The following is a 15041-nucleotide window of genomic DNA, read 5'->3' as shown; positions in this document are numbered from 1 at the left end:
AGCGGCTCCGCAGGAGACTGGGCACAACTAAAGAAAGCTTTAGGTCACCTGGTGTGCACTGGCTCCTCCCACTATGACCCTCCTCCAAGCCTCAGTTAGGACACTGTGCCCGGATGAGCTGACATAATAAGGAAGGATTTTGAATCCCAGGTAAGACTCTTACCAGCCACACCGTATAACTCGTGATACTATACCCAGTTAACAGTATGAATATAACTGAGCCTCTCAGATGGCTCAACAATAACCCTTTAGTTAGGCAATAACTATATACAAGTATTGCAGACAATCCGCACTTGGGATGGGCGCCCAGCATCCACTACGGACTACGAGAAATAGATTTACCGGTGAGTAAAATCTTATTTTCTCTGACGTCCTAGTGGATGCTGGGAACTCCGTAAGGACCATGGGGATTATACCAAAGCTCCCAAACGGGCGGGAGAGTGCGGATGACTCTGCAGCACCGAATGAGAGAACTCCAGGTCCTCCTCAGCCAGGGTATCAATTTTGTAGAATTTAGCAAACGTGTTTGCCCCTGACCAAGTTGCAGCTCGGCAAAGTTGGAAAGCCGAGACCCCTCGGGCAGCTGCCCAAGATGAGCCCACCTTCCTTGTGGAATGGGCTTTTACAGATTTTGGCTGCGGTAGTCCAGCCGCAGAATGCGCCAGCTGAATTGTGCTACAAATCCAGCGAGCAATAGTCTGCTTAGAAGCAGGAGCACCCAGTTTGTTGGGTGCATACAGGATAAACAGCGAGTCAGTTCTCCTGACTCTAGCCGTCCTGGAAACATAATTTTTCAAGTCCCTGACTACGTTCAGTAACTTGGAATCCTCCAAGTCCCTAGTAGCCGCAGGCACTACAATAGGTTGGTTCAAGTGAAAAGCTGATACCACCTTAGGGAGAAACTGGGGACGAGTCCTCAATTCTGCCCTATCCATATGGAAAATCAGATAAGGACTTTTATATGACAAAGCCGCCAATTCTGATACACGCCTGGCCGAAGCCAAGGCCAATAACATGACCACTTTCCGCGTGAGATATTTTAGATCCACGGTTTTTAGTGGCCCACACCAATGTGATTTTAAGAAACTCAACACCACGTTGAGAACCCAAGGTGCCACTGGAGGCACAACCGGGGCTGAATATGCAGCACTCCTTTTACAATGTCTGAACTTCAGGTACTGAAGCTAGTTCTTTCTGGAAGAAAATCGACAGAGCCGAGATCTGTATCTTAATGGAGCCTAATTTTAGGCCCATAGACACTCCTGCTTGTAGGAAATGCAGAAATCGACCTAGTTGAAATTCCTCTGTTGGGGCCTTTTTTGGCCTCACACCAAGCAACATATTTCCGCCATATGCGGTGATAATGTTTTGCAGTTACATCTTTCCTGGCTTGAATCAGCGTAGGAATGACTTCCTCCGGAATGCCCTTTTCCTTTAGGATCCGGCGTTCAACCGCCATGCCGTCAAAACGTAGCCGCGGTAAGTCTTGGAACAGACAGGGCCCCTGCTGCCGCAGGTCCTGTCTGAGCGGCAGAAGCCATGGGTCCTCTGATATAATTTCTTGAAGTTCTGGGTACCAAGCTCTTCTTGGCCAATCCGGAACCACGAGTATCGTTCTTACTCCTCGCCTTCCTATTATTCTCAGTACCTTTTGTATGAGAGGCAGAGGGGGGGAACACATAACCGACTGGTACACCCACGGTGTTACCAGAGCGTCCACAGCTATCGCCTGAGGGTCCCTTGACCTGGCGCAATATCTTTTATAGCTTTTTGTTGAGGCGGGACGCCATCATGTCCACCTGTGGCCTTTCCCAATGGTGTACAATCCTTTGGAAGACTTCTGGATGAAATCCCCACTCTCCCGGGTGGAGGTCGTGTCTGCTGAGAAGATCTGCTTCCCAGTCGTCCACTCCGGGAATGAACACTGCTGACAGTGCTAACACATGATTTTCCGCCCATCGAAGAATCCTTGTGGCTTCTGCCATCGCCATCCTGCTTCTTGTGCCGCCCCGTTGGTTTACATGGGCGACTGCCGTGATGTTGTCTGATTGGATCAGTACCGGCTGGTTTTGAAGCAGAGGCCTTGCCTGACTCAGGGCATTGTAAATGGCCCTCAGTTCCAGAATATTTAGGTGTAGGGAAGTCACCTGACTTGACCAAAGTCCCTGGAAGTTTCTTCCCTGTGTGACTGCCCCCCAGCCTCAAAGGCTGGCATCCATGGTCACTAGGACCTAGTCCTGTATGCCGAACCTGCGGCCCTCTTGAAGATGGGCACTCTGCAGCCACCACAGTAGAGATACCCTGGTCCTTGAAGACAGGGTTATCAGCCGATGCATCTGAAGATGTGATCCGGACCACTTGTCCAACAGGTCCCACTGAAAAGTTCTTGCATGGAACCTGCCGAATGGGATTGCTTCGTAGGAAGCTACCATATTTCCCAGGACTCGCGTGCAATGATGCACCGATACCTGTTTTGGCTTCAGGAGGTCTCTGACTAGAGATGACAGCTCCTTGGCTTTCTCCTCCGGGAGAAACACTTATTTCTGTTCTGTGTCCAGAACCATCCCCAGGAACAGTAGACGTGTCGTAGGAACCAGCTGTGACTTTGGACTGTTTAGAACCCAACCGTGCTGTTGTAGCACTTTCCAAAATAGTGCTACCCCGACTAGCAACTGCTCCTTGGACCTTGCCCTTATAAGGAGATTGTCCAAGTACGGGATAATTAAAACTCCCTTTTTTCGAAGGAGTATCATCATTTCGGCCATTACCTTGGTAAACACCCTCGGTGCCATGTACAGTCCAAACGGCAGTGTCTGGACTTGGTAATGGTAATCATGTACCACAAATCTGAGGTACTCCTGGCGAGGATGGTAAATGGGGACATGCAGGTAAGCATCCTTGATGTCCCGGGATCCCATGTAATCCCCCTCGTCCAGGCTTGCAATAACCGCCCTGAGCGATTCCATCTTGAACTTGAATTTTTTTATGTATGTGCTCAAGGATTTTAAATATAAAATGGGTCACACCGAACCATGCGGTTTCGGTACCCCAAACCGTGTGGAATAGTAACCCCGTCCTTGTTGAAGTAGGGGCACCTTGAGTATTACCTGCTGGGAATACAGCTTATTAATTGCCTCTAGCGCAGCCTCCCTGCCTGAGGGAGTTGTCGGCAAGGCATATTTGAGGAAACAGCGGGGGGGAGACATCTCGAATTCCAGCTTGTACCCCTGAAATACTACTTGAATGAAACAGGGACCCACCTGTGAGCGAGCCCACTGATCGCTGAAATTTTTGAGACGGCCCCCCACCGTACCTGGCTACACCTGTGGAGCCCCCGCGTCATGCTGTGGACTCAGAGGAAGCGAGAGAAGAATTTTGATTCTGGGAACAGGCTGACTGGTGCAGCTTTTTCCCTCTTCCCATGTCTCTGTACAGAAAGGAAGCGCCTTTGACCCGCTTGCTTTTCTGAAGCCGAAAAGACTGTACCTGATAATACAGTGCTTTCTTAGTCTGTGAGGAAACCTGAGGTAAAAATATTTCTTCCCAGCTGTTGCTGTGGATACGAGGTCCCAGAGACCATCCCCAAATAATTCCTCACCCTTATAAGGCAGAATCTCTATGCGCCTTTTAATCTAATACCCTCCTGACAGAATGGACATTACATTCATTTTGGATGCCAGCCGGCAAAATATCCCTCTGTGCATCCCTCATATATAAGACGACGTCTTTAATATGTTCTCATGTTTGACAGGGTCACCGACCACGCTGCAGAAGCACGATCTGCAGGTCTCAGTCTAGTACCTGAGTGTGTAAATACAGACTTCAGGATAGCCTCCTGCTTTTTATCAACAGGTACCTTCAAAGTGGCCGTTCCTAAAACGGCAGTGCCACCTTTTTTGACAACCGTGTGAGCGCCTTATCCACCCTAGGGGATATCTCCCAGCGTAACTTATCCTCTGGCGGGAAAGGGTACGCCATCAGTAACTTTTTAGAAATTACCAGTTTCTTATCGGGGGGAACCCACGCTTTTCACACACTTCATTCATTCATCTGATGGGGGAACAAAACACTGCCTGCTTTTTCTCCCCAACATAAAAACCCATTTTTAGAGGGTTAATGTCAGAAATGTGTAACACATTTTTTTTTATTGCCGGGATCAAGTCACGGATGTTCCTAGTGGATTGTGTATATGTCTCAACCTTGTCGACACTGGAGTCAGACTCCGTGTCGACATCTGTGTCTGCCATCTGAGTGAGCGGGCGTTTTAGAGCCCCTGATGGCCTTTGAGACGCCTGGGCAGGCGCGGACTGAGAAGCCGGATGTCCCACAGCTGTTACGTCATCCACCCTTTTATGTAAGGAGTTGACACTGTCGGTTAATACCTTTCACCGAACCATCCACTCTGGTGTCGGCCCCACAGGGGGCGACATCACATTTATTGGCATCTGCTCCGTCACCATATAAGCCTCCTCATTAAACATGTCGACACAGCCGTACCGACACACCGCACACACACAGGGAATGCTCTGACTGAGGACAGGACCCCACAAAGCCCTTTGGGGAGACAGAGAGAGAGTATGCCAGCACACACCAGAGCGCTATATAATGTGGGGATTAACACTATAACTGAGTGAAATTTCCCCAATAGCTGCTTGTATATATAATATTGCGCCTAAATTTAGTGCCCCCCCCTCTCTTTTTAACCCTTTGAGCCTGAAAACTACAGGGGAGAGCCTGGGGAGCTTTCTTCCAGCTGCACTGTGAAGAGAAAATGGCGCCAGTGTGTCTGAGGGAGATAGCTCCGCCCCTTTTTCGCAGACTTTTCTCCCGCTTTTTTCTGGATTCTGGCAGGGGTATTTACCACATATATAGCCTCTGGGGCTATATATTGTGGTATTTTTGCCAGCCAAGGTGTTTTTATTGCTGCTCAGGGCGCCCCCCCCAGCGCCCTGCACCCTCAGTGACCGGAGTGTGAAGTGTGTATGAGGAGCAATGGCGCACAGCTGCAGTGCTGTGCGCTACCTTGGTGAAGACTGATGTCTTCTGCCGCCGATTTTCCGGACCTCTTCTTGCTTCTGGCTCTGTAAGGGGGACGGCGGCGCGGCTCCGGGACCGAACACCAAGGCTGGGCCTGCGGTCGATCCCTCTGGAGCTAATGGTGTCCAGTAGCCTAAGAAGCCCAAGCTGGCTGCAAGCAGGCAGGTTCGCTTCTTCTCCCCTTAGTCCCTCGCTGCAGTGAGCCTGTTGCCAGCAGGTCTCACTGAAAATAAAAAACCTAATTCTATACTTTCTTTCTAGAAGCTCAGGAGAGCCCCTAGTGTGCATCCAACCTCGGCCGGGCACAAAATCTAACTGAGGCTTGGAGGAGGGTCATAGTGGGAGGAGCCAGTGCACACCAGGTGACCTAAAGCTTTCTTTAGTTGTGCCCAGTCTCCTGCGGAGCCGCTATTCCCCATGGTCCTTACGGAGTTCCCAGCATCCACTAGGACGTCAGAGAAAAGTGAAATGCGTGTGATGCACGGGAGTCAGAACTTTATGTTCACTTTCTGAAAAATCACACTATAGTACATTCAGACAATGGGTGCTGATATAGTATTTGCCGTCGCAGCACACCAATAAGCAGCAAGCAAGGGTGTGTACAATATGTATGTCCAGAGGACAACTGGGGGGCGCATGTAAAATGTATACAGTCAGTTCTTTCAACCAGGTGCTGTTTGCATGCAATGGGGCAGATGTATTAACCTGGAGAAGGGATAAAGCAGTGATAAGTGAAAGGTGATAACGCACCAGCCAATCATTACAGGTTTGAAAAATGACAGTTAGGAGCTGATTGGCTGGTGCGTTATCACCATCTACTGCTTAAGCCCTTCTCCAGGCTTAATACATCTTCCCTCTTATGTACAATTTCTAGCACTGTAGTTAGGGCATATCAGCCTATGCACTATAGGTACGCTTGTGATGCACAAAATAAAGACACCTACAGAACCAACTTAGTAGTGTCCTAGGTCATACAGTATTAGGAGATAAAAAAAAAAAGTCAAAGTAACTTTAGGGTGTGGGTCCACAGAAAAAGTGGACAGTATTTTGTTATGAACGTGTGGGCATTACATTCAGCATGTGGCACAGAGGATCTGTACTGTAAACACTGGCCATAAGATTTGTAAAATCACTATGCATCATCATTACATTACACCATACAGTAAAATAGGACACCATTACCTGGTCCTAGAGAGTGCAGCACCGAGTGCGTCTGTAATATACATTTTAAAGTATGTAAATATTCAGAACATGGGGTACACTAACCTAACATATGTAACTTGTAATATAAACTAAGTAAGCATTACTATATATATTTATACTATACACAGATGACAGACAGACAGACAGATAGACAGATAGACAGACAGACCTGTGGACTCACGGTCGCACCAACAATGCGGGGACTTACAATATCATCTCTATTCTGATGATACTCCAATCTACCTTTTCTCCCCTGTCCTCTCCCCGCTCTCTTCTCACCTGTATCTCCAACTTTCACTTTGCTATCTTTTCTTGGATGTCCCAGAGCTTTCTTAAACTCAACATGTCTAAAGGGCCCCATACACCACAACGATAATGCCCGATTTCATCTGATTTCGACCTTTCGGGCAGATAAATCGGATGAAAAGTGGCAAATCGGATGTGTTTTACATCCGATCCGATGCGCGGTCCCGTCAGCATCGGATCAGAGCCCCTAGATCGTTAGTGCTGCACTCGTGACATGTCGGTTTCCGCAGGCATGGCTGGGATCGCATAAGATACATTGGGGCAGATGTATTAACCTGGAGAAGGCATAAGGAAGTGATAAACCAGTGATATGTGCAAGGTGATAAAGGCACCAGTCAATCAGCTCCAGTATGTAAATTAACAGCTAGGATCTGATTAGCTGGTGTGTTTATCACCTTGCACTTATCACTGTTTTATTACTTCCTTATGCCTTCTCCAGGTTAATACATCTGCCCCATTGTATGCGAAAGGACCGCATACGATGTATCCTATGCGATCCTGCCGCCCAGGAGGCTGCCGGGCAGTTCAAGGGAAATCTTTTGCGACATGAGGGTCAGACATGTCGCTGTAGTGTATGGGGCCCTTAAGGATGAGTTGATCATCTTCCACCCTGCCGCACAACCTCACCTCCCACAATTTAATTATCTATAAATGGCACAATTATCTCCTCTAGCCCCGAAGTGCGCCGTCTTGGAGTAATCCTTGACTCCTCCCTCTCCTTCAAACCAGACATTCAACACCTCTCGCAAACCTGACGTTTTCATCTCAAAAATATTTCCAGGATCAGACCCTTTCTCACTCTGGATGCTACTAAGACCCTTATCCACTCACTGGTCATCTCCAGACTGGACTACTAGAATATCCTGTGTGGCATCCCTGACAATTGCCTCTCTCCACTCCAATCTATCCTCAATGCTGCAACCAGGCTCACATCCTAAAGGGGAGGGGCAGACAGACAGACAAGGGTGGCACAGGTGAGGTAGACACAGTGCCAAAAATAACCTGGGTTATTGCACGTGAACGCGCAGCAACCCGGGTTAATTTTGCAGTGTGAAAGAAGCCACAGTTAACCCGTGTCACTGTGCAGTGTGAATGGGTAAGCCAGGTCAATGCGACCCTGTACCCGTTCACACTATAGCAACATGCTGCGCTTGGAGATAATCTGATCCCCAAGCGTTGCCTCTGGGACGCGTCGCGGCTGATGTCACCAATCTGGCAATGTGCCAGGAACAGAGGGTTGGATGAGAATGTGCCAGGAACAATGGGTGTGGAACAGAAGGTTTGGATGAGAGTTACTGGGTTTGGTGAAGAAGTGGGTCTTGAGAGCCCATTCAAAGTTTAGTAGAGAGTTTGAGAGTCTGACAAGGTGAGGTGGAGAATTCCAGAGAAAGGGAGCAGCACGTGAAAAATCTTGGAGGTAGGAGTCAGAGAAGGTAATCAGTAGACAGGAAAGGCGGTGTGTATTAGCAGAGTGAAAGGTATGGGTGTGAGTGTTGTTAGGAGATAAGGTCAGAGATGTAAATGGGAGAGGAGTGGGTGAGGGCTTTGTAAGGGGTTGAGTATAAAATGCTGGGTGTTGGGATGCCGGCGGTCAGGAGACAGCGGCATCCCGACAGGTGAAATTCTGACAAGAGACGGTAACTCTAACCCTCCCCCTACCCTTTCCTAACCCATGCAAAAACCCCTACACCGCAGTGTAACCCTAATCTTCCCAGGTGGCTCCTAAACCTAGCCCCCACTACCTAAACCTAACCCTTCTCCCCCTCACAACCTAACCCCTCCTGGTGGTGCCTTAGCCTCCCTCCCCGCACCCTAAACCTATCCCCAACATCCCCCCACACTCTAACACCAGAGGCAGCGCTTGGGGATCAGATTATAGTAACATAGTATCTGAGGTTGAAAAAAGACAATTGTCCATCAAGTTCAACCTATTTGTGGTCTCCTATGCATGATGATTTGACTAAAATTTCTGACTGATGCTGCTGTCAGCCGTTGCATTTTATCCCTATTTATAGTAACTATAATGCATGACTATGCACCATACCCCTGGATATCCTTATCCATTAGGAATTTATCTAACCCATTCTTAAAGGTGTTGACAGATTCCGCCATTACAACTCCCTCGGGCAGGGAATTCCAAACACGTATTGTCCTTACCGTGAAAAAGCCTTTACGCCGTATTGTGCGGAATCTCCTCTCCTCTAACCTGAGCGAGTGTCCACGAGTCCTCTGTGTTGATCTAACCAAAAACAGGTCCCGCGCAAGCTCTGTGTATTGTCCCCTTATATATTTGTAGATGTTGATCATATCCCCTCTTAGTCTCCGCTTTTCCAATGTAAACATGCCTAGTCTTTCAAGCCTTTCCTTGTATTCCATCGTCTCCATGCCCTTAATTAGTTTGGTCGCCCTCCTCTGTACCTTTTCAAGCTCCAGGATATCCTTTTTGTAGTACGGTGCCCAGAATTGTACACAGTATTCAAGGTGTGGCCTCACTAGTGATTTATATAACGGGAGTATAATACTCTCGTCCATAGCATCAATACCCCGTTTTATGCATGCTAATATCTTATTAGCCTTCTTTGCTGCAGTCCTACTTTGGGTACTACTGCTTAGCTTGCTATCTATGAGGACACCTAAGTCCTTTTCCAGTACAGAATCCCCTAATTTTACCCCATTTAGTAGGTAGGTGTAATTTTTGTTCTTGTTACCACAGTGCATTACCTTACACTTGTCTGTGTTGAAGCGCATTCTCCATTTGGCTGCCTATGCTTCTAATTTAACTAAGTCATTCTGAAAAGACTCGGCATCCTCCTCTGTATTTATAGCCTTACACAATTTGGTATCATCTGCAAAAATTGACACCATGCTCTCTAGACCTTCTGTTAGGTCGTTAATGAAAATATTGAACAATAGCGGTCCTAATACTGAGCCTTGCGGCACACCACTTAGCACTTCAGTCCAAGTTGATAAAGATCCATTAACCACAACGCGCTGCTCCCTGTTATCTAACCAGTTTTTGACCCAAGTGCATATTGTGCTTCCTAGCCCTGATTATCTCCAAGCGCAGCCTGTTCCTACAGTGTGAACGGGTACCGGGTCACATCGACCCAGCTTACCCATTCACACTGCACAGTGACACGGGTTAACTCTGGCTTCACATTCAATAACCCTGGTTATTTTTGGTACTGTGAAAGGGGTAACACTGTCTACCTTATCTGTGTCATCCCTGTCTGTCTGCCCCTGCCCTTTAGAATGGACGCTCTCATGATCAGGGACCTCTACCCTCATGTGCCTTTCCTTCTCTTACTTAAACCACCTTCTACTCCATACTCCCTTCGACGGCAACACATCCCTTGGTTTTTTGCCACCCTAATACTGATCTGGATGTTGTCTGCTGATGCAACTGTTTATATACCTTATACTTGTCCTATATTGGGCCTAAATCAGATCTGATCGCAGCAGCAAATTTGTTAGCTAATGGACAAAACCATGTGCACTGCAGGTGGGGCAGATGTAACATGTGCAGAGAGAGTTAGATTTGGGTGGGGTGTGTTCAAACTGAAATCTAAATTGCAGTGTAAAAATAAAGCAGCCAGTATTTACCCTGCACAGAAACAATATAACCCACCCAAATCTAAAACTCTGTCTGCACGTTATATCTGCCCCCCCGCAGTGCACATGGTTTTGTGCACAGTGCAATTAGGCACATTGTCTTGAACTGTAAGTCACTGTTTTCTTGTTGTGTTTATTTCTTTATGTACTCTGTAACCGGGCGCTACAGATCCCTTGTGGATAGATAGATAGATAGATAGATAGATAGATAGATAGATAGATAGATAGATAGACCGTCCGACCCTGTGTTCTAAACTTTAGTTTAATGTATTATTAACTATCATTTAATTAGAGAATGACACTGTCGTTTCGTAAATATGCCACAATGCACGGCGCACCCTGTGATTGGGTACACACTCTGGCCGGTATATCGGCCGTTCTGATGTAGGAGTGACGGCCGGTGTGTACCAATGAATTACGTACTGTAGGTCACAGACATATCGCGCCGGGCCTGCAGAAAAGCCGATGGCCTGTTTATCTACAGATATATCAGCACATCGCCCTGTATGTCCGGGCAGTAGTACACTTGCTACAGGGGGGGACGTCAAAGCTGGGTGGGCATGACCGGTACCGGCAGATCGAGCAGCCAGTCAGCAAGCGTGTACACTTACCTTGATCAGCTGCACGGTAGGTGCGACGGCGGGTCCAGTGACATATCGGTCAGTTGTGTGCCCATCCTGGCACAATACGCCTGCTATTCAGGGTAACATACAGTATAACCAACACAATACGCCTGTAATACAGGGGGACACAGCGGGAATGGCAGGGTAATGGGTATAAAGGGTAGGATAATGTAAGTAGAGGGGGTATATGGAGCTGCCAGGTGCCCACTCACATCCATACAATGTGGCGTTATACTCACAATGTCACCATCCACTGCCCCTCCAGGAGCGCCGACCAGTTGCTGGAGGTGACAGCCCGCACCGTGCCCTCTGGCGCATGGACCGCCCTGGACAGCCCGGGCAGCGAGCTCAGCAGCACGGTCACCGCTACCAGCCACACCGCCGCCATGCCGCCCGGGCACCGTGCCCGCTCCTGCCGCACCGGGCCTCTGTGGCGAGGCGGCAGCCCCCTGTCTTCTGCCCTGCTCCGGGATCCCGCTCTCCCCGCCACCATGATGACAGCAGCGGCAGCGGCGTGTGTGTGTGTGACACCAGGAAGTGCGCCCCGGCCCCTCCGCCCTGTGACAGCAGCAGCCTGGCTGGCGGGTAACGCTGGCCTGTCACTGGGGGCGGGTGAGCGGGCACAGGGGGCAGCACATAGGGGTATAGCACCGCAGCGTGTTATTATTGCATTCCCCCGCTGTGTGCGGTACACTTATACACATATATGGGCACACACCGGGGGCATCGCCCTGTATAAGCAGCATACACCTGTCTTGCCCACTCAACTACTGCTGCTGCTGCAGCTGATATAAAGTTGCCGCTTATAGAAGGAGCAATAAATAAGTAAACAAAAAGCCCCCTCCCCTTGTGCGGGGAGAGAGCAAGGCAGGGTTTCCACGCTCCTCCCCCAGCCGTGGATTGACACGAGTGACGTGCCAGAGCGTGAGCGCAGCCTCTGCCTTTATGTCTCTGTATACAGTATGGCATGGATTGGCAAAATGCTGCTCGCCTTATACATGCTGTTCATGTCACTATGGGCCTAATTCAGGCCTGATCGCTGTTGTGTGAATTGCCGATTATCGATCGCCTTCGCAACGCGCGTAGATCTTAATGTGCAGGAACCAGGCCAAACTGCAAAAGAATCCTGCGTCTTTTTTGATCACTAGGCGTACGCAAGGTGATAGGAAGCTGGCGCTTGTGGGTGGTAACATGGCATTTTCTGAGAGTGTCAGGAAAAACGTAGGCATTACCAAGCGTTTTTAGGGTGGGTGGGTGTGTGACGTCGGCTCTGGCCCGATCAGCCTGTGTGTATCGCGCTGTAGGACTAAGTCCTGGGCTGCACACAGACTGCTACACTGGAAAAATCATTAGATGGTGAGTGAGTTGCAAATGGATTTGCACCTGACCGGTGTTTGCAAAGCTTTTCGCACAGCTTACGCAGACTTGCACGGACGGAATTTCACTCTGGGCGGCGACTGATCGCAAACCTCTGCAAACTCACAGAGGAGTGATCAGGTCTGAATTGGAGCAGTACTGTATATGTTGTGGTGTACACACGGAATACAGTCGTTAGGTCGACCACTATAGGTCGACAGGTTCACTAGATCGACATGGTCATTAGGCCGACGTACTAGGTCGACAGGTCAAAAGGTCAACATGAGTGTTTTTTTAAAAATTTCAATTTTTGGACGTTTTCATACTTTACGATCCACGTGGACTACAATTGGGAAATGCCGTGAGCCATGCGAGGGGACACGATGCACTAATTGGGGTTCCGCGTCACTTTACGAAGAAAACGACACCAAAAAAAACTCATGACGTCCTTTTGACCTGTCGACCTAGCACATGTCAACCTAATGACCATGTCGACCTAATGTATGTCGTCCAATAGTGGTCGACCTAAGTTGTGTCGACCCAATGACCCGTATCCATACACACTGTCACAGGGATGCCATTGCCATTCTCAGTGCTGCTGGGACCCGCGCTTCTTAGGCTGTGTTTTCATGGCGTCTCAGTTTCTCACTATTTATTAAGCTCCATCGCAGCATGACAATAGCACAGGATCCCATAAAAACGCACGGAATGAGGGCCTGATTCAGAAATGGACACAATGCCAATGTTGTATGCAGTGGAGCAAGTTTTGCCACTCTGCATGCATGAAAGCCGCAATACACATGTGCCGCGATGCTCATGAACTGCCAGTCGCAGTGATGGTTTATTTGCAAAGTGACTGACAGGAAATGATTATGGGCAGTAACGAGGAATAGGTGACTCAAATAGAGGCATGTCACAGCTTGCATCAACAATCCCATAGGCAGTAAACATGGTTTCGGTGTTTTACTTCCAACTGACCCTAGGGTTACTCGGAAGCCCTGCCCGTGTGTTTCTGATGGTTGCGTCTTCTCGCACAAGCAGCAGATCTGTGATGCCACTAGTGGGCGCCTCAATATAAAATGGCTTATGTTTTATAACAAACCTTAAGGAGCAAATTAATGTAAGCATGGGGCTACGTGTGATATGCTCCTTACATAGACTTTGACAGCAGATAAGAACCACTTGGCCCATCTAGTCTGACAATGACTCCCTTAGGGGAGCATTTATATTCAATGCAATCTGGGCAGGATCTTACTGGAACACACTGCAATATGCGATCACAACGAGCTGATGTATTATTCAGCACCCACCCTGCAATGTGCTGTAGGTAGCTGTGGGGGCCAATATTGGGAATGAATTCACATTCCGGATATTGGTAAATCTGGCAGCAACGCATCCTATTTTCCTGCAGCACTCGGCTCCTGTCACGCATGAAGAGCCAGCACACACATAGCCCAGTCTCCTGGGATGCTGGACACGCCCCCGGAGTGATAAGATAGAGATCCCCATGAGACCACTCTCCTTTTGTTGGACCATGCCTCCTTTTCCGGTGGTCCCACTTCTGGCGCGGGAGGAATAGTGCAGAGTATGCACCAGGTATACCCTTCATGTTCCAGTCCGACAACTCACCGAGGAAACCCAGGCAAGTACGGGGAGAATATACAAACTCCACACAGGGTCGTGGTGGGAATCAAACTCAGGACCTCAGTGCTTTGAGGCAGTAATGCTAACCATTACACCATCTGTACTGCCCAGTTGCCCGCTCTCTACAAGGTGCAACCAAAAATCAGCAATTTTCTATCACTATAACTTCCTGCAGCGACACACTTCATTGAATATCCCTCTATAGGTGCAAATCAATCACACTTGAAATGTGGTGACTGTGAATATAACGGATAATGAGCAATGTTGTGCCTGCAATGTACTGCCCAGCAAGTGAAAGTGGTATTGTACTATGTGCCTAATTCAGACTGGATCGCTGCAGCGGCGGCGATTGCAGTCTGAAGCCCTTGCTGGAGTGCGCACGTGCAGTGGCCGCACAACCCAGGAGCCCAATGAGATGCTATCAGCATCTCAGGGCTGTGATCACCTCTGCCTGATTGACAGGCAGAGGCGGGGCGGGAAGGGGCGTGCTAACGGCGTTAGAGCGCTGCCGGTGGGGCGCGGTCCGGACAACGGAGGCGTGTCAAGACCGTCGTGGGGACGGCCTGCGGCAGCTGCGTGACATCACACGCAGCCACTGCGACCCGGGAAGTGGCAGGGAGGTACTCAGCAGGTTCAAAAGCATTGCCGCAGTGCAATGCTTTTACATCCTTGCGCGGGGGGGGGGGGTTGGGTAGGGCCAGACATGCGGGGCGGACTAGCCCTGTGCTGGGCGTCCCCCCGCATGTCTGAGAAACTGATGGTAGATGTGCTAAATTTAGCACATCTACGATCAGATCTGAATTACGCCCTATGGTGGTCATTCCGAGTTGTTCGCTCTGTAATTTTCTTCGCATCACAGCGATTTTCCGCTAACTGCGCATGCGCAATGTTCGCACTGCGACTGCGCCAAGTAAATTTGCTATGCAGGTAGGTATTTTACTCACGGCATTACGAGGTTTTTTCTTCGTTCTGGTGTTCGTAATGTGATTGACAGGAAGTGGTTGTTTCTGGGCGGAAGCTGGCCGTTTTATGGGAGTGTTTGAAAAAACGCTACCGTTTCTGGGAAAAACGCAGGAGTGGCTGGAGAAACGGAGGAGTGTCTGGGCGAACGCTGGGTGTGTTTGTGACGTCAAACCAGGAACGACAAGCACTGAACTGATCGCACTGGCAGAGTAAGTCTCGAGCTACTCAGAAACTGCACAGAGAAGTCTTTTCGCAATATTGCGAATATTTCGTTCGCAATTTTGATAAGCTAAGATT

The 15041-nt window shown here is 49.0% G+C and overlaps 1 protein-coding gene across 1 annotated transcript in view; it reads right to left on the bottom strand.

Annotated features, from left to right (window-relative positions):
* TMX4 (thioredoxin related transmembrane protein 4) overlaps positions 1 to 11617 on the bottom strand; it is a 144439-nt gene extending 132822 nt beyond the window's left edge. The window contains exon 1 of the mRNA XM_063918583.1: positions 11021 to 11617. Coding sequence (XP_063774653.1) covers positions 11021 to 11274 — 254 coding nt within the window. The 5' untranslated portion in view covers positions 11275 to 11617. The remainder of the gene's footprint in view (positions 1 to 11020) is intronic.
* Positions 11618 to 15041: the final 3424 nt, after the last annotated feature.

Source organism: Pseudophryne corroboree, chromosome 4 (assembly GCF_028390025.1).
Source record: "Pseudophryne corroboree isolate aPseCor3 chromosome 4, aPseCor3.hap2, whole genome shotgun sequence".
NCBI classification, from domain to species: domain Eukaryota; kingdom Metazoa; phylum Chordata; class Amphibia; order Anura; family Myobatrachidae; genus Pseudophryne; species Pseudophryne corroboree.
Note: the sequence above shows the minus strand (reverse complement) of the source record. Positions and strands in the feature narration are given on the sequence as shown.